Raw genomic sequence first — 25,304 nt, forward strand, 5'->3', positions numbered from 1 at the left:
ATTCCAGATTTTTATTGAATTTGAATTTCACCAGCTGCTGTGGTGGGATTTGAACCCAGGTCCCCAGAGCACTAACTTGCATTTTTGGATTGCTAGTCCATTGACAATACCACCAGTTATCCCAAAATGTTGTTATACGCTCTTGTTTTACACACACATTAAAGATAGTACACTTTATGCAGATTAGTTCATTCAGTTTCTGATTTATAATTTCCAGGCTGCCAAATGGCAAACCAGTAATTTATTGGAGTTGATGAGTTAAAGGTGAAGTGAGCACTTTTTAAAGTGAAGAGTTCACAGCAAGTTGAGGTCTCTTGTGGCAAACCATCTAGGATGTTGGTTCTCAGATGACTTTTGAAACTGACACAGGTGAAGTAATTTGACTGCTTGAAGATCTGCATCCAGTTTCAATCTGGTTCTCAGACTAATTGTCAACTGATGTCTCAGTGTCTAGTTTGGATGGGAGGTCATCATGGGACATTGGGAAGTTGATAATGACTATTGAATTTCTGGGAAGTTGATAATAAGAGTTTCTACCTTCCCTTTTGTCCAGTATGAAACATGGGAGACCAGCAATGCCATAGTATTTGGGTGTTTGCCCATCTTTAAACAATAAAATGTGTGAACTTCACAAAATGGTTTTGAGGTACTATCAGAATCCATAGTTAAGTAGGCATTCTCCAGATACTTAATATTGTTTGTAATCCGAATGCCAAATTCACATGATTTGTGGCAGCCACCTTGACAACTTCATAGTGTCTATTTTTTTTATTTTTTTTTTAAGTATTGGCAGAAAGTTCATAATCTGAAATGCCTTTACTAGGCATCACAAGCCATGTGCAAAATCCCCATACCGTTAAGAAAATTAGAGGTTCAAATTGCTGTGGGGGAAACTGTAAACCAAAGTAACTATTTCCTCCGGGTGCTCCGGTTTTCTCCCACGGTCCAAAGATGTGCGGGTTAGGTGGATTGGCCAGGCTAAATTGCCCTTTGTGTCCTAAAAAAAATAATGTTAATGGGGGTTGTTGGGTTACTGGTATAGGGTGGATACGTGGGCTTGAGTAGGGTGATCATTGCTCGGCACAACATTGAGGGCCGAAGGGCCTGTTCTGTGCTGTACTGTTCTAATTCTAATACAGAATGACTCCCAAAAGAAGAATTTATCAACAAGACATCACTTTTTGTATCTTTCACTTTAATATGAATCAGAACTAATATACATTAAACATGAATTAACAGGCAAGTGAATAGTCAATGCAAAGATACATATTCCAGAATCACAAGTACCTGCATTACTCCCTGCAGATATGTGGCAACATGTACAATTCCAAAATTCTCCAACTCAGCCTCTGGTACACAAGATTTTTCCACTCAATAGAATTCAGTTGTGCTCACTGGCAACCATATTCCATCAGATGTCCCTGGAGGCAGTCACTACCCAAACACATGCTTGCGTAATCTCCTGAGCTAGGTTCAAAACAGTCTAAATGGCATTGATTCCCCAGAGACTCTTACCTGATCCTTTCAAAATACCATGAAATCATTAAGTTAGCTCTCCCAAAACTGAATTGGCAGCAGTTGAATCATCCAATTCACAACCTCTACTCTAATCCCATCTGTCCTAACTGTATTACACAGAGATCCTTGCAAATATGCCATGATCTCCTGCTTGCTGCAGCTCTCTTTTGCGTCCATCGGCCAACACAACTTCTGGTCTTAACTTTCTTTCTATCGGTATTACATTCAGGTCACGGGTCACCAGGTCATGAACTTGTATTCCTTACACCAAAAAAAACATCCCTTTACAATTGATGCAAACTTTTAAAAAGTCTTTTCCAAATATTCTTGGAAAACGATTAGTTTCCAGAGACATTCTAAAGAAATTACATATTTTCTGTCACATTCTTCTTCTGGTTCAAAATCAAAGTGAACATGTGGTTAAAAAAAATTACACCTGCAACATAGGTTAAAACGTGTGACCCAAATAAGCATTAATTATACAGAGTAAAGGAAGTAAATGGAATGAATTTCAGGTGCAAATTCAACCAGGAGGGTACGGCATGGTAGATATTTCCTGCTACATGGGCCTTCAATATGATGAAAATATGCAAAATTTGATGACTTTTTTGTGAGAAAATATATGTGTGAAAAAAGCACTACACACTGGCAGCAGCGCACGAGGAAATCAAAATTGAAGGCCTAAAGTTCAAACCAGCCTTTAACAGAACTTAGATTGGGGGGGGGGGGGGGGGAAGGAGAAGCTGTGGAAGCTTCACATCAAATGAAATCTTTTGAGATTGTAACTAGGACTGCTGGCAAGAGGAGGAAAAACTAACTAGTGCCCATGGAAGGATGACTCAGTATAGCACAGTACTTAGGAGAATTGCATAACCATGAATTAATCTCTTAAAGACACCCTTTCACTAATACCTTACTGAAATTATCCTGGAATAAGGAGTAAACGCACAATTTGAAACATTTAGAAAGATACAATAAATGTACGTTGGTACGGCATGTACCTCCATTTCAAGTTCGCATGAATTTGAAAAAAGAACAATAGAACGGAAGCGGCTCAAATCACCGATAGAATTATTCCTTTATTAAAAATATTTATAAAGTTATGGGTTTTAATTATTTAAATTTACCAATTTAAAATTACAGAGCCAATCACATTAGCAAATACTAGAATCTGTGTTAAAAAGACTTTACATTTTACAATAGTGTCAAATCTGTTCCAATATTTGCAATGTTAACAGTATAACTTTATTCTTGGCAATAGGGCCTCAGCAAATGCAACCCCATTCCAGGATTTTTAAATTGAAAAATAAAACACCTAGGTGTTTTGGTTGCTCTAAAATGGATGCAACAAAAATATGCAACGCCTGGTTAAAATTACCAAACCCTGTTTGGCAATTCCAACTTTTAGTCCAGGAATGCAGTTACTAATTTCCACCGTAATTCTCAAATGTTACACTTTTTTTTTTAAAAAGTTGCAACTTAATGACAATTTTTCCTGAACTTTGATTGCCAGGTTTAAAAACTGCTCCGTACAGTTGGCTAGAACTGCACAATGTCACAAAAATCATGTGTGTACATTTCAGATAAATGCCACTGCTCATTAAATGTTTGTCAAAACTTTTATTCCGAAACATGCAATTTCAACACTAAAAAAATTGACAGCTGGTAGCAGTCAATATAATTTGTACATCCAATGTTTAGACCAATACAGTTTACATCGGCAGTATCCAGTATGACACCATTCCAAATCCCAAATAGAGAGCATGACCAAAGAGAAACCAGGTATTCTCCATTTACGAAATCTGTCCACAATCAGTAATCATAACGATTTTACTCGTGCCACCACTTTGTGAGCCAAACGTTTCAATTTTCTTCACAACATCCATGCCTTCTTTTACATAGCCAAAAGCTACATGCTTCAAATCTAAACGTTTGGCTTCCTTTAGGGTGATGAAGAACTGTGAATTATTTGTGTTTGGCCCCTTATTTGCCATGGACAACAAACCAGGACAAGTGTGATGTATAATGAAGTTTTCATCTTCAAATTGATTTCCATAAATAGACTTTCCACCAGTTCCATCAGACCTTGTGATATCACCACCCTGAAACAGAATGCAATTTTATGTTAAATGTCAAAACACCATAAAGATACTCTCCACCTAAATTCTAAACTTGATTCTGCTGATATCCAGGGACATTTCCTCTGTTGTCTCATGTCAACTGTTGCATCCTCATCTGCTTCTCCACCAATGATATTTAAGTAACACTACCTACTTGCTGATTTTAAATTCCAGCCCCTCCCTACAGCAGCCTTTCAGAACTCATTTAAATTTTAAATAATTAGCACGAGTATGAACTGAAAATGAGCAAGCCATTTGAGAAGTTTACCTTCAGCTGAAGTTGCTCCAGAAACTGAAGTAAATCAGCCCCAAACTGGGGAAAATAAAGTGTTTTAGATTCAGAACTTTACGGCCCATCTGTAGTTGCAATTTTTTTTGAAATCCTTAAACCAATCAATTGAGACCAATGATTGTTTATGTTAATGGATATATTTGCATTCCAACTGTTCAAACAGGCGTTTGAACATGGCAGAGAACTGAACCAGGGAGAAGACAATGGGAAGATAAAAGATGGCACAGGACAATAGGAGCGGACGGGCAGGACACATGTCAGTGAAGACAGAAGGAGCCAATTATCCAGGCTCAGATCTATATAGCATATCAATGCCATCTCTTCCTGTATTATCTGCTGCATCTTCCTTGAATTTAACTGGACAAGCTTCACTATTATCGAGATTGTCCCTTGAATTTAACTGGATGAACGTCACTGTTATTGTGATTGCAAAGTGATGCAATGTTACTACTGAAAATTAAACTTAATTTGGCATAACTTCTTCCAGGTTATATGTAATGTAAAAGTCATGTAGTGTAAAAGACATGTGCCTGAGTCTCAACCTCACTAGAAAGAATATAATACCAACTGACATATTGGTCTAAACTTTATATTGAGAATAATGGCAAAGCTAAAAGTGCCCTCTATTATCAAGCAAATCTGAAGTATATCCACATGAAATTAAAGCCAGAAATCTGGAAGTTAAGATCAGTTACCATTTGCTACAACGTGTTCAATAATGGAACCTCATCAATAGACATAGGTTTGAAATCAATGCAAGGGTGTGAGAGGGTGCAGTATTAGCCCCTCTTTTACGTGCTAAACATGCCAGAAAATGTTGGGGCTTGTGCTTTTGGATTAGAGCAAACGTTTTACTGTGATCAGCCCTAATTTCTACCAAACAACTTACCTGGGTGTGAAATATTAATTTTACAACAGTAAAGTCTCATTCTTTCAGAATTTAGCAGAGATTTTAAATATATATCATACATAATTTTAAAAACCCTTTCCCATCTCTTATCACTACCTTAGTCACTTATTTCTTTCCAATCTTTTTTCTGTACATGATTGAAATCAATATTCAAATTCTTGGTTTAGATTCTGTGGCTGAGAGGATTCTAAGAGCCTTCATGTATCTTGCCCTGGTCTGACACCAAAGATTCTCTTGTTGCGGATACCATGATCAGACTGCTAACAACTATTCTATATTCTAAAGTCCGCAAAAACAGCAAGTGCCATTCTTTCGCCCCAACCATAAAATCTAGGTTCCTGTTTCTCAAACCAGAATCTTGCTGTGTGCAAAGTGCCCTGGTGCTTCCTGCATGGACAGTTAAGTGGCAGATGAACTTTAAAATTCAAGTCAGAAGCACTGAAACTACTGCAAAGAAAAATTCCAAAGATGGTATCAAAACTGAAAGATTATAACTACAGGAAAAACTGAACTGTTCAGAATATTTTCCTTCAGAAATAACCAGAGGGGTATTTAAATTTAGTAAGTTGAACAGGAGAGAATGGAGAAAGGTTTCCACTTAAAATCTTAAACTAGAAGCCATGAACCCAACAAAAGCAAATAAATCCCAGATTATATTCAATGATTAAAATGAGATACTTAATACCACAAGTAGTAGTTGAGGCAAGTTTAGATTTCGAAAGGAAAAAAGATGAGAACATGTGAAAAAGCTGTAAGGCTGATAGGAGGTAGACTATATGGGAGGAGACTCGTATGGAACAAACCAGCAGATCCAAAATGCCTGCACCTGTGCTGTATATTCTATGTAATTCATGCTGATTTTTAAAAAAAAATAAGTAATTATTTTTTCCAATTAAGGGGCAATTTAGCATGGCCAATTCACCTACCCTGCGCATATTTGGGTTGTGGGGGTGAGACCCATGCAGACACGGGAGAATGTGCAAATTCCACACCGACAGTGACCCAGGGCCAGGATTGAACCAGGGTCCTCGGTGCCGTGAGGCAGCAGTGCTAACCACTGCGCAGCCCTGCTGCCCTAATTAATGCTGATTTAAGTGATAATGTGTGCTGTGGAGTCAAGTTCACTTGAAACTGACAGCAATTGCTCCTCAGCATAACAGATACTGAATCCATTAAGCACAGAATAGCTAAGCTCAGCTGGTGACTCTGCAACTCACTACACCAACTACTCCCTCTTACCACCTTTCAGCACAGAAACAAGATATTGATATAGATTTTATATTACAGCTACAAACAGCCTACAAACGAGATACCAACACATGGGTAAATTAGGCACATAATTACCTGGCAAACAAATTCTGGAATAACCCGGTGAAATATTGATTTTTTAAAACCAAAACCCCGCTCTCCAGTGCAGAGGGCCCTGAAGTTTTCGGCTGTTCGTGGAACCTTATTTGCAAGCAATTCCATTGTAATTCGTCCCAAGACCTCCTCACCAGCTGACACATCAAAATAAACAACAGGATTGCCACTATCTAATTGGGCCATAACTTGGGATTCCTCAGATTTTTGAAACTGTGAAAGTGCATTTTGGCATTCTTCAAATTTCTTTTTGTAAACAGCAGCCAACTCAGGAGTTTTGAATCGGGCAGCAAGTTGTTCTATTTTTGCTTCACCATCTAGAAAAGGAACCAACAGTTGTATTATTTTTCTGCCTAATAATGAGCAACATATTTTTATAGCAATTCACCAAATAATGTGAAAACAGATGTGTTTTTTTTCACTGAGTTCTAAAGGATTTATAGACAATACAGAATATTACAATTCTTCACTTCAATACAATTGATGATCATGACAAGCTTTGAGTTGAATGTAATGCAGGTCAAAAACTCACCAGTGTAATCTGCTGCAGTCCAAACAAATGCATTACTCGATGTATTCATTAATTTGAGCTCCATTTCCTCATTAATAACATGGTTCGCACAGACCTTGAGAACCTGTTCTCGTCTCATCAGAATACGGTAACATTGTTTTTGGGAGTGATACAGAATTTTTAGATCTCCAACACCACGTTCTTTCCATTGAGAAGTATCTCGGTCCCATCGATACAGCTTGCATCTTTCTTTAAATATAATTTCCTCGTCCTCTTCGCCAGATTTTGTCTCAACCTAGTGAAATTAGTAGCATTTATTAGTTTAGCAACATTGCTATGCGAGCTACAATGGAAATTCAACTTTCCCAAGATCTCTGCACTTCTAAAGGGACATTGTGCAGACTTGCATTACAATATTAGTTACTACCTAAATTTTAGGTGAAAAAGATTAAACTATAAACAAATTAGATTAGGATTAAACAAAAATCTTTTAAAAAAAAATGTTTTTTAATTTTTTTTTTATAAAGAGTACCCAATTTTTTTAAATACAATTAAGGGGCAATTTAGCGTGGCCAATCAAACTGCCCTGCACATCTTTTAGGGTGTGGGGGTGAGACCCACGCAGATACGGGGAGAAAGTGCAAACTCCACATGGACACTGACCCAAGGCTGGGATCGAACCTGGGACCTCTGTGTCCTGAGGCAGCAGTGCTAACTAGTGGACTACCGTGCTGCCCTAGATTAGTTTAAAATAATGAGACAGTGGTTAAGCACTGGGACTGCAGCGCTGAGGACCCGGGTTTGAATCCTGGCCCTGGGTCACTGTCGGTGTGGAGTTTGCACATTCTCCCCATGTCTGCGTGGCTTTCACCCCTACAACCCAAAAGATCTGCAGGTTATGTGGATTGGCCACGCTAAATTGCCCCTTAATTGGAGAAAAAATAATTGAGTATTCTAAATTGATTAATAAAAAGGAAGAAAAAAAAGAGACAACTAAAACATGTAGAGTTCTAACATGTAGCATTTCTGGCACATTTCCTCTGAACAATTACATAAATGGTATGACAAATGTATGCTTTTTACCTCAGGTAAAGAAACTATTGGCTCAAAGTGGATATCATCACTAGTTACCACATCAGTACCATCATCTTCACCACATGGAGTTCTCGGCATCATTGAAGAAAACAGAGTTGTTCCTGCATTTGCCCATGTGAAATTGGATTCTGTTTTATTAAAGAAAGTTGCATTATCAAGAGAATAACAGAATATAAAAGGGCTTCTAGTCTGATCATTTCCAGCCATGAACATTTGTGCAGATTTTAGAAGCAAATTGCCAGAAATTTTAAGACAGAATTATTTTGTTTAGAAATCCCCTCCCCTCCATAAAAGGCCACTAAAAAGCTGAAGTACAATGGAAGCAGACACCATTTACAGCAGTACAGTTTATCAGGAAAATATCCAAACTATGAATAGGTACTCAGTTCTAAAAGACAAAATTCCCACTCGAACAAGATTACTGAATTGTAAACAAATTTGTTTTCATGCGTCATCAGTTAAGTAAGTTGAACAGCTCACAAAGATTTAAGTAAACAATTAAGTTTAGATAGAAAAGTTTCATGTAGCCAATTCCTAAGATTTACAGTGCTATACGATGCATTACCATTAATTTCAAAATGGAGTGGCTAGGAAATTATTTTTGCCTGCAACTCAAGATCTAGTCTTTCATTGTTCTTTTCTACTTATTCATGCAGCTCACTTGGAGCCATTTGGATTTTGTCTGATAGCAGCAGGGGCTCTTCAACTGACAATTTATTTTATTTCAAAATTTTGAAACTAAATTTAAATTTCCAAACTGCTAATGTGAGCTCAAATCTCAATATGGCAAAGTGGGGGGAGGGGGCATCACAGATAAGTAAATATCCACAAGACCTGCACAAAAGCAAATACTGCAGATGCTGGAAATGTGAAATAAAAATAAGATTCTGGAAATATTCCGCAGCTCAGGTCGACATTCAGTTTCATGTCGATGACGTTTCATCAGAATGTCAGAGAAAGTTCATTGACCTGAAATCTTAGTTCTGTTTCTTTCCTCAGATTCTGCCTGATCTGTTATTTCCACTCTGGCCAGGATGAGATAACAATAAGGGTCAGAAATTAAACATAAGTATTTTTGGTATCTAAGACACAATGCAACACAAGGCAAGAACATTGGTCACAGGGAACTTTCTGTACTGTTTTTTACATTGATAACCCAGGTTGCTATCTGGAGTCCAGATACAGAGCAGGCCATCGCACGCCAGCAGGTGAATGATTCTGAAAGACTATCAGGTTAACGATAGCCAGGAAATTAAACTGTATGATTACTGTAATCCATAGCTGGTCTTTATGTATTTTTAATCAAAGGTTTATGCTAAGCAAGACACTATTTGTGTGTGTACTTCCATAGTTATCAAGCAGCAATTTTGATGCTACCTTTCTGAGCAAATCCGTATTCTTCTGTACTCTGTGCAGCCAAATCTGCGAAAGAAATTATTTCGGCATCACCAAATCCAAACATCCCATTTTCTGGAAGATAGAAACACTTGTATTATAAACTAAAACAACACAAATACAGTAGAAATGATTCATAATCTAGATAAATACATAAGCAACTGCTATTAGGTATGCCATAAACAATGTTTAGAGTCATAATACAATCTCAAATATGTACTGTATTTCACCATCATTTTGAATAGCAATTTAAGTCACGGAATTTTAAAAATGTATTTCAATATGAACAGATATCACTATTTTAACTACTCAGCAAACATCCAAGTGAACCAATTTGAACTTGGTTTCAAAATGGCTGCCACAATAGTTTTCAGAATTACAAAATTAATGAATTCCCGTACTCATGTAGGGACTGGTAAAATAGGAACACTATTTTTACCTTGGAATTTGATTTAAATCCAGTTCAGAGTGCTGAGATGCAAGGTGCTTCTGTGCTTGCTCCAAACGGAAAAGATTATTTCACCCCAGTTAAGAGGTCTGAGGCACACAACAGGTCTTTTTCATTCATTGACAGGATGTGGACGTTGATAGCTAAGGTCAGTATTTATTGCCCATCTGTTGACCGCCCTCGAAAAAGGAGTGGAGAGCCAACTTCTTAAACTATTACAATCAGGGTGATGAAGATACTCTACAATGCTGTTAAAGAGTTGCAGGATTTGGGCCCAGCAATGAAAGAAACAAATCAAATAGATTGAGGAAAGCTTCCTTACACTTTGTTGCTCTTGCCCTTTCCGTGTTATATGTCATAGGCACCAAAGATGCCTAAGCGAGTTGCTGTATTGCATTTTTAACAATTCATTCTTGGAATGTGGGTCTCGCTGGCTGGGACAGCATTTGTGTCCCACCCTAATTGCCCAAGAACTGAGTGACTTGCTAGGCTATTTCAATCGGGCAGTTAAGAGTTGAGACTCTGCTACAACAAGGCCTGGATTTAGTCCCAGTAGTGGGTCACGCCGACCAGTCAGAAAGCGGGATAAGGGACCTCTAGTGACGGTGATGTGCTGAGAGGAGGCACATCAGGTGGCTCTCCTCCAAACCGGGACAAAAAAAAAAAGGCACTTTAGTTGAATTTTGCTCAAATGCGATGGGGAAAAATCTCTCAACAACTTGAGGGTAACAGAGGAAGGATGTTATTGAACGGGGGCTCGAGGGGCTGAAGAGACGCCAAAAGCAGGTGGACAAAATAGCAGACCAACGAGGCAAAGGGAGAAGGCAGCCAAAATCCGAGCATCAACCTTTCCTCCCGCCCACCACCTGGTAACGGATGGAAGAGTTTCCTGATCACCGCCATGAAGGAGGCAATCAAGATAGAAATACAGGTATCGGTCAAGGTGGCTATCATGCAGAAGGCAATAGACGGCTTGGGGGGAAAAGTGACAACCCAGGAGAGGACGATCCTCGACCTGGTAAAGAACCAGAGCAACAGAATCGCCATCCTGACGGCGGAAGTAAAGAGGTTGGTGGGGGTCCTGGGCCACCCAAGGAGAAAAGTCAAGGACCAGGAGAACAGGTCCCGATGACAAAACATCAGGATTATGGGCCTGCCCCAAGGCATTGAGGGCAAAGATCCGACAGACTACTTCGCCCAAATGTTGGTCAACTTAGTCCAGAGACAGCTTCCCCAAACCCCCAGAGCTTGACCGAGCGCACAGGTCACTCAAGGCCGGTGAGCAGCTGAGGGCAATTATCGCAAAGCTCCACTGATACCAGGACCATGAAAGGATCCTGCGATGGGCAAGGCAGACAAAAGGAACAGAGAAATAAAAATGGGTATTGTACAGGCCTCGTCAGGGGAGGAACAGGCTGAGGAAACTAGATGGTGCCACAAGCAGCCACTTGGGTCCCAGACAAAGGGAAACCCCTGAGTGCAGGGGTGACGTACACATAGTCGGCAGCCATGTTGGGTGCCCCCTGGACAAATAGAAACCCCGAAGTGCAGGGGCCCGGCCTCATGGTGAGAATAGTGACCGCGGCCATTTTGGACAGCTCCCTAACAAAGGGAACCCCAGACTGCAGATTTGCAGTTGGAGGACCTGGAGAAGGAGTACGAGTTGCCCAGGGGGAAAAGTTTCAGGTACCTGCAGGACCAGAATTTTGTAAAGAGAGAGGTGCCATCCTTTCTCAGGCGGCTGCCCTTGGGGTTGCAGGATAAGGTACTATTGAATGATGGGATAGGGGAGGGGAAGGTGTCCGAGGTCTACAAGGAGTTGATGGATTGGGTGGGGACCCTGGTGGGGGACACAAAGCATAAGTGTGAGGGGAGGTAGAGGCCGGGACATGGGTTGAGGTTAAGCCTCATTCAGTTTAAAGTAGCCCATTGGGCACATATGACGGTAACATGGATGGGTAGGTTTTTTTGAGGGGGCAGAGGCTAGGTGTGGGTAGTGCGTGGGAGACCCGGGAATCACATCCACATGTATTGGGCATTAATAATAATAAACTTTTTTAGCGTCACAAGTAGTTTTATATTAACACTGCAATGAAGTTACTGTGAAAAGCCCCTAATGGCCACACTCCGGCAACTAGGGGCTCCAAATTCAGAATGCCCAATTCACCTAACAAGCACATCTTTCGGACTGAAGGAAACTCAGGCAGACACGGGGAGAACGTGCAGACGCCACACAGTGAGACACGCCAGGAACCAAACCCGAGGTCCCTGGCGCTGTGAAGTAACAATGCTAACCACTGTGCAACCGTGCCGCTTTGTTTGAAGCTGAGGGGGTTCTGGCAGGTGTCTGCAGACGTAATGTCCGAGGTGCTGGGGGAGAAGTCAGCCCAGAGTTGGCGATATTGGGATGTCGGAAGACCCAGGAGTTCAGGGGGCACGGGAGGCCGATGTTTTAGCCTTTGCCACCCTGATAGCCAGAGACGGATTTTACTTGGGTGGAGGGACTCGGAGCCGCTGAAAGCATGGGTGTGGGTGAACGACCAGGCGGAATTCCAGAGGTTGGGGACTGTCAAGTTTGTCCTGATGGAGTCAGTCGATGGGTTCACTCAGAGGTGGAAGCCGTTTATTGATTCCTTTAAGGAGATTTAAGAGGTCAGCAAAGTTGGGGGGCGGGGAGTTAAAATGGGGAAGGCAGGATGTGAGAAGGGGGCAGTATTGGGGGAGCGGGGGGGTTGGGGGTGGCGGGGGGAGGTTTGTTTATAATGTTGTATGATTGTTCTTCTGTTTTGTTCGTTTATATTAAAATGCCTTGAATAAAATATTTTTTAAAAACCTTTGTCAAAACCGAAGGCCCAGTTCCCTCAAAAGCTCAACTAAGTTTGATCTGGTTCAAAGATTTTCAAACATGAAAAAACAATTCACTTGTAAATCAGCGATGGATCGACTGAGTATACAGACACAAAAGATGATTCGTTTGTGGTCTAAATGTGATTGGACCTTTAAGGAAAATAGCTGTTACATGATTCTGAATAGTAGCAGATTTTAAGTTAATATCCAAGCAGATACTGGAGATACACAGAAACTAAGCATACAAGCAATAGAGCCAACTCAAAACAGCACTGCTCAAACTATTTTCATTTAATGCAACTGCCATATGAAAATTAACCACAGTATTACGGAGAAACTGCAGGCTGCTGCGATGCAGAGGGATCTGGGTGACTTTGTGCATGAGTCACAGAAAACAAGCATGCAGGTGCAGCAGATAATAAGCAAAGCAAATGGAGCGTTGGCATTTATAATAAAAGGAATCGAGTATAAAGGTCAGGAAGTATTGTTGCAACTATAAAAGGCATTGGTAAGACCAGACCTGGAGTATTGTGCACAGTTTTGCTACCCTTATTTGAGGAAAGATGCAGAGGCATTGGAGGCAGTTCAGAGGAGGTTCACGAGATTGATTCCAGAGATGGAGGGTTTTGTTGTACGAGTAGAGATTGAACAGTTTAGGCCTGTACTCTCTCGATTTTAGAAGAATGAGGGTAGAACTAATTGAAGTATACAAGATGCTAAAAGGTATGGGTAAAGTAGGCATGGATCTGATGCTTCCTCTTGTGGGGCATTCTAAAATGAGAGGTCATAACCTTAGAATAAGAGGTAGCAAATTTAAAACAGATTTGAGGAAAAACTACTTCTCCCAAAGGGTTGTGAATCTGTGGAATTTGCTACCCCAGAGTGCAGTGGATGCAGGGACAGTAAATTTAAGGAGTTAGACAGATTTTAAATTGGTAATGGGTCGAAGGGTTATGGAGAACAGGCAGGACGGTGGAGTTGAGGTCAGGATGTGATCAACCATGATCACATTGAGGATGTTAGGCTCGAGAGGCTTAATTGCCTACTCCTGCACCTAGGTAATGTGTTCTAGGGAGGAGATGCTCTGGCTGATTTTAAAATCCAGCTCTTGGTCTGTAACACTTTAGGTAGATGATGAACATATCAACCATGATAGAATGGCGGAGCAGAATCGATGAGCCGAATGGCCTAATTCTGCTCCTATATCTTATGAACTTTTCAAGCTCTCCACAGTAATATCTCAGGATCAGATGCATCCACACTCGTTGAATAAATACAAAACAAAAATGAAAAGGCACCTTACAGCTTCCATTACAAGTTCTTCTGAGGAAACTACCCATCCTTAGGGTCTAGAATATAGTGCAATCTTTTGATCTGAGAATGATTCTAATCCAGGATCCACAAGCCTCTACTTGCTGGATTTTGACTCCTACACTTATGTATCCCTTTTCACAAATCTGGAGAGCATTTCTACCCCAATTCTTATCACCTATCGGCCTTTTTGTACCTTGACTAGTGGAATCAGGTTCCATTTCTTTTTTAGTTGTTAAATCAATGGGGCTGCCGGAATCCACATCTGGAAATTCAATAATTTCAAATTGTTCTGTCGAATCTGGTTCAATCTCTAAAACGTTAACCTGTGGAGAACTAGTGTGCTCATTCAACTGGACTTCAGAACCTACATCAGTGGAGCTGCTGATAGTTTTTTCCTGTGCTATCTGTAACGAAAACAAATCATTACCACAACTTAATTAACTGCAATAAAAAAATAGGGTTCACAAGGGACATTTGTTAAAACAATGGTACTTTTGTTCTAATTAACCAATTGCCAAAGACTTCTTTATTATAATACAAAAGATCAATTTACAGACAAGAGACTATATTTTACTATTTAAATTAAATAAAATCATGCTATTCCATTTTAAGCCAAATAGCACAACATTAAATATTAATTGTCAACTGCACTGCCACTCGTTGCAAAATGCAACTGAATTCTGGGAGTAGCAAACTACATCTTTTGCTGAAAGCAAATGTATTGCTGGAAATCGGAAATAAAAACAGAAAATGCTGGAAAAGCTCCGCAGATCTGGCAGCATCTGCGGAGAGAGAAACAGAGTTCGTGTTTCGAGTCCGTACCATTCAAACGGGCTCAGACTGGGTGAATTTTTCCAGTATTTTCTGATTTAGTAACATATTTTGATAGTTTCAAATAGTAATTACTTCAGAAAGGTAGAGCCTCAATTTTGTTACCTAATAAACAAATGTCCAGTCCCAAATGAGGGGTGATTTTTGTGAAAAATTGTGACAATATTTGTAGGTCCTCATTTGGGCCAACTGTGTGTTGCAATGATCTGAATGAGGGCCATTACCAGGATCCACGATCAATTGGTTATATCAAGGCATTTTAAAATCTCACCTGTAATTCCCCTATTTTTCTCATCTCAGTCTCGAAATCATCTTCTTCCTTCTCTCCTTCAGTGTCACTGCTCAGACCACAAAAAAATGTGGAAGGAAGCAATAACTTTTCAGCCTTTAATTTCTCCTCACGGGTTGGCACCTTCTCCCACACAAAGATACAGTCTTTTTCACCATCTTCTACGAGATTATCCCCACTGGAGTCTATGCAAAGTATAGAGTTATAAAAACTTACGATAAAAAATCTGATCAAAACTTTTGAAAAAAATGACTTCAGCATAAATTGCTGCGTCATAATCAAATGATCAGTCTCATGTTCCTTCAAAACAATGTAGCCCACCCCCCACACACAAGAAAAAAAAACGAATTTCAGAATATCGCACTATTTAACCTTGAACAAGTCAACTTCTCTCATCAATCCTTTACAATGATTGGTACAATGAGTGGTGGCATGTACCAATCTCAGAAAATCCAGACATAGACCCACGGCATGTAGAGTCTTTACCAGCAGGCATGATCTACTTCGCAGCCAGACTCAAAAGGTATAAAGTGCTGGAACGAATGAGCTAGTGATGTTGGGCTATGCAAAATAATGGGACAAAACTAGCCCCAAATAAATTTCAAGGTGTCCGGTTGAAATATTTGGAAGAGATAAAAGTTAAATTGAAGCACTGAGCATGACTCCCATGTGCTTTAGTTTTGTTGTTTTACTATTATCTGGCAATCAATTGTTTGAGTGGAGGGTGGAAAAGCTGGTGGAGAGAATGGGATGCACAAATATTGCAGTTCGGAGCAAGGTGGACTCAGTACTAGTTAGGAACCACCACTTGGGACAAATTCTTGGTACCCTAAATGAGGCAACTGGGAAAAAACATTTGTTATCCCTTTTTATAAAGTGCTGGAGTACTTTTGTTGTTTCAAATTCTGAAAGTACACTTTCTTCAAAGCGTAATGATCGTAGTATATGCAAATCTCTAAGTATTTGCACTTTCTACAGAATACAAAAAAGTCTTTCATTTTTTTCAGACCAACAAAGCTCTTCACCAAATGCTGTTGCACAGCTTTAGGCATTTAGAAACACACTAAAAATTAAAGATCGACTAAGCCACAAACTTGTAGCTGAGGAAATGAACAAAAGGGAATGGCACTGAGGCATTGTGGGTAGTCAGGCTAAGTCAGGAGTATCATGGTGAGGGGGATGGGTGATCACAGGGACCTCAGGCAAAAGGAATGAGAGGACAGCCTATTGGGACCAGTAATTGCTAAGATTACCTTATATACAGCGGCAGCTTAGCCCACGATAGATGTTTATTTTCCGTGGAGACCCAGTGAGATGATGGCTATTCTAACTGCAATCCCAGACAGGAAGAAATCTCCTGCTGCTTTTGTGGACTATCTGAGAACCACCATCTCAGTTTATCAAGCTGACTCTCAGGACCTCTGGGCCCTAGTCCAACAGGTTTTAACCTCAGCCGAATACCGCAGTCACCTCAACCACTTCAATTATGCTGACCACGCTGCACTTCAGCAGGCCCAATACCCTGGATGATGATAGACGGGCACAAATCCTGAATGCACTAAGTGCCACATTTCAAAAGCCCATAAACATCTCTGCCATCCTAGATATCAAACCCAAAAAGACTAAAGAGCCAGAGGAATTTCTGGAACGCTTTAACAAAATCTACCGTGGGCAGTCAGGTGACTTGCTGTACCAAAATGGTCAGAATTCCCCTCAATATTGTGCTATGTTAATGCATTGCCACCACCTTCCATAGCCACCGCTGTGAAATGTAATAACATGAATTGGACAGAGAATGACCCTTCCCAGATGGCCCGGGCAGTTAGATTTTATTGGAAGGAGGGCAGAGGCCAAGAAGGAGGCTCAGTTACAAAAATTAAGACCGAGTATGTAATGAAAAAGGACGATCCGAGACCCCAACCGAGCGCAGGTACGGTGGCTTACCAGCTGGAACCCCAATATTGTGACCTCGGGTGGGTGGATCAGCACAGGGGAGGATATCAAACCCACCCAAATGGACCATCAGCCTCTCTCTATGGCCCACCATATGCACCAGCAACCTTGCAACTGCCACCCCTTCTGCGGGGCCATTGGTCCACCGGGAGAAGGGGACAGGAAGAGGGCCGGGATATAGAGGGAACAATGCATGTTTCAATTGTGGCCACACAGATCACTGGCATCAGGAATGCCCAATTAGAAGACAGGTGACAGGAGGAGGATACTCGACGCCAAGGAGGGGGTACCCTCCAAAGAGGACGGCAGACGGGGTACACCGGCTTTTCCCAAGCACACCCCTTCCCACACAAGACTGGCTAGCCAATTTAGTCATACAGACTCTCCATTCAGACAGAGAACCCATCTTTTCTCTGCAGATAAGAGATCAATATTACCCATTTATGATCGACACTGGAGCAGCCATGTCTTTGGTGCAATCAGAACTCCAACTACCACTATACGACCACACCCACATTTGTCAGGATTCCAAGGCCAGGTCTGTCGGTATCCCATTTCTGAACCGTTGAAGGTAACTTATGAGAATGAGTCGACAGATCATCAATTTGTGGTCACCACCGCAACTTGCTGACCCGAGATCTACTGTGTATCTTCCAGCTACGGCTAGAATGCGGGGACGAGGGGGTAACGGTTCAATCATGGAGGCCGAGACAACAGTGCTATGTCTCTGCTACACTCCAGTAGTGGACGTTGGACATTGAACATTCGCTACACCACGTTACCCTGGCTTATGACAGAACCGGACAGAGCCCAGAGTCAGAGGACAAATTTCGGTCGTTAGTTGGGACCGAATTGCCAATCACGATTACAGCCACATTTATGGGACAAGGTGGTACAGCCGACTTTGTTACAATGCCACCACATTTATGGTAACAATCAGCCTCCGTGGCCCCCCATATTACACGCCAAGTCCACAACCAATACCATGCCAAGGATCTGGGGCCTATGGTAAGGAGGGCAGTGGACCAATCAGATCCGACAGAATATGCACTCCAAGTACTGCCAGACGGCACTTCCACACGGTACTGAGGCCCCCGAGACGGTTAACACCCGACTCCAGCTGGGGCGCGATGGTTTGGAATATGTCAACCCTCAGGTTTGGGCGGATCACCCGTCACAGGTGGGACAAGTGAAGGTTACACCCATTAAGATAGCGATTAAGGACCATGTGACTCTGCCCTCCATTCGACAATACCCCTCAAACCCCAAGCCATCCCGTCTATAGCCAAATTAATCCAAGAACTGTTGTGACAGGGGATCCTGGTCCCGTGCTAATCAGAATGTAACACACCAATACTTGCGGTGCGCAAACCAGGCAAACTGGACCAGTACCAGCTAGTACAGGACTTGCATTCAATTATTGCCATCGCGCAGCCATTACGCCATCGTCCCTAATCCCGCCCACATACTGGCTCAAATCCCAGCCCGGGCCTTCGCCATAGTCAACCTCCAACACGCTTTCTTTGCTCTCCCACTCACGCTCGAAAGCCAGTATTTGTTTGCCTTCACCTACAATGGACAGAAGTATACCTGGACCCGACTTCCACATAGATGTTAACTCGCCCACGCTCTTCTCCAGATGTCTGCAGACTCAACTCCAGACTCTGAACTTGAAACATGGTTCAACTCTCGTACAGTACGTCGATGACCTATTGATAGCCAGCCCCGATGAGCCCAGTAACAGGGAAGATGTGATACAATTATTAAAACACCTTTCCTCACTGGGCTATGTTGTTTCGCAATCCAAAGTACTGGTGGCCTAGACGAAGGTCAAGTTCCCGGAAGTCCTACTCACGGCCACAGAAAGAAGTCTCGAAACCAGTCGAATTGAACCTATATGCCAATTTCCCGCTCCTACCACAGCCAAGGAGGTCCGTTGTCACTAGCTGGGCATGGTAAATTGTTGTAGGCAGTGGAGACCAAACAAACATCGCTGTCTATACTAAGCTGCTGACGCCTCACACCAGCAAGGAAGGGACTTTCACTCACCACAGAGGCCCTCGAAGCCTTCCGTCTTTTAAAGCAGGCCTTATTACAAGCCCCAACCCTGGGCAGGCCCTTACATGACCAACCGTTCCAGTTATACTGTACTATTTTGGAGGGGTGCTCAACGGCGGCACTAACCCAGCAACATGGAGATAATCACCGACTCTTCCAAACTTGATCCGGTGGCGCTGGGTCACCCTATTTGCACCCAGATTCTGACAGCCATATACAACAGTTTACAGGCCTCCGCCAATATAACACTCCAACAAGACATTACAGTGTACAGCTCCCACTCGGTCACTGCACTGTTGGGGCAGCTGCAGACTCAGCAGCTCACTACGGCTTGTCAGAATAGGTACAAAATATATCTCTTAAATAATCCTCGGCTGAGATTTAAATATTGTACCACTATCAACCCAGCTTGCTTTCTTAGCAGCCCTCCTGATCATGAAGAGGCGCCTGACCACGACTGTCTGACCCTGATTCAGGAAGATACTACAATACGGGAGAATTTGACCAATACCCTGTTTGATCAACCTGACGTGACCATGTATGTCGATGGCAGAGCGTTGGTAAGCCCGACCAGCCAAAAACTGTCAGGGCATGCGATAGTGGGTCAGGGTGGCCTGATCATGGAATCGGCAGCTTTCCAAACTTCCTACTCAGCCCAGCAAGCTGAACTCTTCGCCCTCACCCACGCTTGCATACTCGGGACGGACTGCCGAGTGAATATTCATACCGACTCGAGGTATGCCTTCGGGGTAGTCCATGACTTCGGACAACTCTGGAAAAATAGAGGATTCCTCACCTCGGCGGGGACTGAGATATCCCACCAAAGGTTAGTTAATGACCTACTGCAGGCCCTCCTTTTGCCCACGCAGATTTCTGTTATTAAATGCGCTGCCCATACGAACAGTAAGTTGATGTTGGTAGCGGATGCACAGATCATGAGACACGGACAGCCGCGCAGACTCAGCAGGTGGTGGTGCCTAAGATGATGAGTCAGACCAAAAGCTCTGAAAGAAACAAGTCTGCCTCTGACAAGCCAATGCCAACCATCCAAGACGTCATAAGGTTACAGGAGGACGCTCCGGAGGGTGATAAGCAAATGTGAAAACAGTTAGGCTGTACATATGATCCTGTATCTTGTTTATGGACCACTCCAGCACATCAGACTTGCATGTCCAATTCGCTAGCGTTGTGGGTCATCAAATGTGTACACTTTGCAACTCACTGTGGGGCTCAGGGGACTAGCGACTTGCTACTGGACACTTAGTGGCATCCCAAAATACAGGTGCTTGCTCAACGCACAAGTAACCGGTGTTTGATTTGCCAGCATATAACACCGGCAAGGGTATCCCTTGTGAGATGGGGAAAACCCCGTTGCCCAGTGGTCCCTTTGAAACGCTCCAGATGGATTACATTGAGTTGGAAAGATGTCACTGTTATAAATATGTTTTGGTTATTGTGGACGTATTCAGCAAATGGATTGAGGCATATCCGACTACTGATAACAAAGCTGCTACTGTGGTTAAGGTTCTAATGAGAGAAATCATTCCCCGGTACGGAATACCCGCTCAGTTATGTTCCGACAATGGGCCCCACTTTATCGGTCAGATTAACAAGGAGTTCTGCTCCCAACTGGGCATACGCCAACAGTTACACTATGCATATAGGCCACAGGCTGCCAGGCTTGTTGAAAGACACAATCAGACTCCCAAAACTAAGTTGGCTAAACTGAAAGCGGAAACGGGGTTAACATGGCTTAAGTTGCTCCCTGTTGCCCTTTTCCAGCTGCGGGTTACACCTGCAGGACCGGCCTGACTCTCTCCTGCAAAGATCCTTTATGGCAGGCCCCTCAAAACCCCGGGAACCAAAACGTCCCCAAACTGGTCCAGTTTCACCACATGACTGAAGAAATTATGACTTATGTCTTATCCCTCACCAAAGCTCTCAAGAAACTCCATGGCCAGGTTAAAGTGGCTCACTTGACAGCGACCCTATTGTCTAGCTCACCTTAAGTGCAGCCTGGAAGTTATGTCATGGTAAAAAAATTGGGTTCGGAAAGGGTTGGAACCTCGGTGGGAGGGGGCCCTTCCAAGTTCTGCTTACTACCCCCACTGCAGCTAAAGTAGAAGGGAGGAGTGCTTGGGTCCACCTCCAACACTGCAAGGTCAGTCACTAACCTGCCTCCTTTCCCCTGTCTTACAGGTTTGGAGCATGTCAGTTTGGATGCGGGCCGCCTGTGCCGTCTTCTACTTTGTCATGATCGACGTACTCCCACAAGAGGGAATGAGGAGGGACAGCGTTCTTTCATCCTATTGTTGGGACCAACCTTCAAGGACATTTCACCTATGCAAAGGTGACGTTCTCCACTGCCCTCATGCACGGGAGCATGATACCGGCTCATGGAAGGTCACCAGGTTAACAAATAATGAGGGACTAATAAAACAACTCCATCGGTTTAGACGATTGGAAGGAAACAATACATGGACATTGCCCTGTTTTTGGACTAAATGTAAATTTGATTTTGGATGTAACAAGGCTGGTACCATAAAGGTAAAATCATGCCGAGAGGAGTGGCTGGGGGAAATTGCACGAGCGGAAGGGAAAATCGTAATAAGACGGAAAGGGTAAAGCGGGAAGCACGATGGGAACACGGGTTATTGGAAAGCCTACTCACTTCACTCAGGACCCAAAAAGGGGACCTGGGGACCATAAATCTCTTCCTCTAGACATACCACCGCATGTATGGCCAAGGACGGGTTGTTTGTTACCCGGACCCCGCCTTGGTGGCCAGATTTTTTTCGGTTTCACCACTGTGGGGAACTCCCCAAGCGGTGGTTCACTGCCAGCGTTCCCAGCCACCGCCCGAGCAGGTTACTCTTTCTCACGACACAGATTCAGCCCCACCGGCAATTTGCATTCCCCTTCCCCGGGACAAGTCCCATTCACGCCATGACAAGCTCCAAAGGTGGAAGGCATACATACCCAACCACTTCTCTCCCAATTGAGACCATGGTCGTACAAAAACTGTTTTGTTAGAAAGGGGTACGGATGTATGGTGGTAGAGGTGGAAGAGGATATAACATGTCTGTTCTCCACATGTACTGAACGGAAGTGTCACTCAACCCAGACGTTAGGACAATGCGTCTGTCACAACACCATCTGCGTTCCGTTGAGGGCAGGCCTCCAGCTCCTTTGTGGTTGGGTGAATGTCTCTCAAATAACTGCTGGAAATAGGGCCTTCTGCATTGCCTGGGAGGTCGAATGGGCATCTAGAAGCTGGATGAACTGGACCACTGGGAGATCCCTGATCAACCGATACACTGGCTGTGATGCCAGCCTATAAACAGACAATGGATACTACTTCTTCTTTAATGGCATGGCGACCAATGTTTTGTCACCCCCATTTCCCCGACAAATCGCTATCGGAACTCTAGTCCCCTGTCCCTCTGAGTGGACCCATCACTATTGATTGACACATCGGGCAGTCTCAGCAGAATTCTGCGAGAACTGGAAAAAACCCCGAGTCCTAGCGCCCAACCGGGGCCACTCAGCAGGATGGGAAATCCTAAGTATCCGACTCTGGGGGGCGTGGGGGGTTCTGTGGCGATCACTAATCGGAACTACTTCATCTGTGGCCTCACTATTTTGGGAAGCGAAACACTGGGAGCTCTTGGGGCAATAACGAAAGAATTGTCCCAACTACGATTGTTTACCATGCAGAACCGATACGCCCTTGACTATCTCCTGGCCCGTGAAGGTGTGGTATGCGCCATAGTAAAGGGAAAATGTATCATGGGAGTTCAGGACCTAACCGCCAACATCACTGAATTCATGGACCGCATACAGGACCACTTAGATGGCATGAACGACCCAGGTTCCTGGGGAAGTTGGGGATTCGGAGGGTGGACGGACTGTATGATAAATATGGCCATGTACTTAGCCATCATACTCGGTTGCATCCTTGTAGGTCTAGCCATCACTAAATGCGTGATAGGCAGAGTGCAGGTTGCACTGGAGCAAATAAGCAGCCCTAGAATCTCGATGGTTAGGACCCTTGAACACCCAACAGACGCCGAGGCGTTACAGCGAGAGCTGGCACTGCAGCGGAAAATTTTCCTGGACAAGGATTAAGAGGGGGGACGCCCGATACGGGACACAGCAAGAGGAAATATTAGGGGGTGGATCAGTAGTTAGTTATCATAGAATGATAAAAGGAGGGAATGAGGAAATGAACAAAGGGGGTGGTACTGAGGCATTGTGGGTAGTCAGGGTAAGTCAGGAGTATCATGGTGAGGGGGATGGGTGAGCACATTGGCCTCAGGGAAAAGGAATGTGAGGGCAGCCTATTGGGACCAGTAATTGCCAAGATTACCTTATATGGCTAGGTTAAGGAATACAAGGGAACCTATAGAAACCCTACAATTGCCGTTACCTTATTTGGTCGTGTATGTGACCTCATGTTTTTTATACCAATGTATATGAGACAAAGTCTTTTGTTCTGTGCCTCATTCACTCTGGGGACTCGACAAGACCCTGGCAGAGTGAGTCAGCTTGCAAGACGCGCAAATAAACTAAAGTGTTTACCTACAATCCGACTTGGTATATTACTGAGACCAGACTGAGGGCAAAAAGAACTCAAATTCTCATTGCCATCGGCTCAATCCATGCAATTCAATTTACAGCGCCAATACTAATATCAAATACACATTGCTAGTTTCAAAAGTAGAGACCTTTTAAAACACTTACCAGATGCACATAATTTGTGTTCTCTTTGTTCATTTACATAGAGCTTGATATCACTGGTTTGCAAGGACGCACCTGGAATCGGAAAATTGAGTGTATAAAATTTGACACACACAAATCATAAGTAAATCCTCTGTAAAAAAAAAAAAGTGCCCATTTCAGGGTCTTGCAGCCATGATTCAAATTGGTACACCTATTCACTTGGCAATCTGGGTACAAACTTTCACCAGGCCTTCTCCAAGTTTCTGGCATGAAACATAAATATAAAAATCACAATTAAAACTAAGTTTTTATAGTTTTAAGAAGTATGTTGGGTTAAAAAAATTACCTGCATCAGGAAAGTATTTTGGTTCATTAGGATGCAACAGCTCTCCTTGTTCACCTGGAGCCAAATTTCTACCAGTTCTCAAGGTTTCACCTAGCAAAAGACTCTGACATTAATCTTCTGGTAGTTGAATTTACAAGACTGTTTTTGCTTCAATTTAAAATCTGTACCTGCATTAAATGGCTTTTGTTTTTCTGGCTTGTCTGGATACAATTTTCCATGGAGCTTTTTAACAGCGGTTTCATAGTCTTCATCTTAAACAGAGACATAGTTTAATTTGGCATTTGTAATTTGCCACAGGGATTGAAGTATAAAATCTAGTTTACAGGGTTGTCCAATGTATTTATAAAGAGTTTATTTTAAAGTATTATTATTCTTCTCAAATATCCAAACACATTAGATGACAATGATATGTTCTGATGTGCAAGAGCAAGGGAGGCATATTGTGAGAGCATGTGTAGACCGAGTGAGAAAGAGCGGAGGGATGAAAGAAATGAAAAAAGGATTAATTTTCTGTTTTGCACTAGTTGCAATCTCAAAAATTGACAGTCGAGAAAAAAATGAATGGGGATCATTTTGCAGTCTTGAGAATGGTTTATTTGTATATTTATAATTCCTTGAATTATAAATATACAAATAAACTTTTGAACCACCAGAAAGGACTAACATTCGGACTCAGCAGATCTTACCATCCTCATCGTCATCACTAAAATAGCCAGGCTTGTTCTTGTAGCAGAAGAATGTTGGAGGAAGCTGCAGTTGCTTTGCAAGAGCTGCTTGCTCGGGTGTGGGTGCCAGTACAAAAACAATCTGTACATCTTCATCTCCAACTATAAAAGAATCAATTGAATCAGCAGTCATCTGCATGGGCAGAGTTTCTGTCTACAGTATTACAGAACCTACATCTCCTATATCAGGAGACTAAATGCACATTGAGCTTCCAACCTTCCACATCGCCCAACATTTTCACTCACCTCAGTAAAGACAGATTGTCTTAATCCAGTCATTTTCTATGCAGTGCTGCTTTTTGACTGTATATTACTAATCTTTGACTTACATCAAAATACTTTATATGGCATCTACAAACAGAACAATTTTATCATAAGAGCATAGCTCAATTCAAGTGCACAACAGAAATCCTAACTTAAAAAGATAGAGTTGGCAATCTGAGCACAAGGTGTAGAGAGGTTAAAATCAGCTATCAGACAACTAAACTTACATTTGTATAGCATCTTTAATATAAAGAAACATTCAGAAGCACTTTTGGAATCAAAATGAACAAAGCACATGTCAGGG

The 25,304-nt window shown here is 42.5% G+C and overlaps 2 protein-coding genes across 5 annotated transcripts in view; one reads left to right on the plus strand and one right to left on the minus strand.

Moving 5' to 3' along the window:
• LOC119977192 overlaps positions 1-24,169 on the plus strand; it is a 31,280-nt gene extending 7,111 nt beyond the window's left edge. For both annotated transcript variants that reach the window (XR_005463136.1, XM_038817883.1), the window contains exon 2: positions 21,143-24,169. Coding sequence is in view for 1 of the 2 variants with exons in the window: in XM_038817883.1 (XP_038673811.1) it covers positions 21,143-21,568 (426 nt within the window). In the remaining variant the exon portion in view is untranslated. The remainder of the gene's footprint in view (positions 1-21,142) is intronic.
• Positions 1,179-25,304, minus strand: part of ranbp2 (RAN binding protein 2) — a 75,595-nt gene continuing 51,469 nt past the window's right edge. For 2 of the 3 annotated variants that reach the window (XM_038817874.1, XM_038817873.1), the window contains exons 21-31: positions 24,698-24,838; positions 24,179-24,262; positions 24,012-24,101; positions 23,687-23,758; positions 14,915-15,117; positions 14,006-14,216; positions 9,186-9,278; positions 7,797-7,936; positions 6,735-7,008; positions 6,185-6,519; positions 1,179-3,620 (exon numbers count right to left, since the gene is read on the minus strand). In XM_038817874.1, coding sequence (XP_038673802.1) covers positions 3,312-3,620; positions 6,185-6,519; positions 6,735-7,008; positions 7,797-7,936; positions 9,186-9,278; positions 14,006-14,216; positions 14,915-15,117; positions 23,687-23,758; positions 24,012-24,101; positions 24,179-24,262; positions 24,698-24,838 — 1,952 coding nt within the window. In that variant the 3' untranslated portion in view covers positions 1,179-3,311. The remainder of the gene's footprint in view (positions 3,621-6,184; positions 6,520-6,734; positions 7,009-7,796; positions 7,937-9,185; positions 9,279-14,005; positions 14,217-14,914; positions 15,118-23,686; positions 23,759-24,011; positions 24,102-24,178; positions 24,263-24,697; positions 24,839-25,304) is intronic. The other variant, XM_038817875.1, reaches the window with a different exon arrangement.

Source organism: Scyliorhinus canicula, chromosome 14 (genome assembly GCF_902713615.1).
Source record: "Scyliorhinus canicula chromosome 14, sScyCan1.1, whole genome shotgun sequence".
NCBI lineage: Eukaryota > Metazoa > Chordata > Chondrichthyes > Carcharhiniformes > Scyliorhinidae > Scyliorhinus > Scyliorhinus canicula.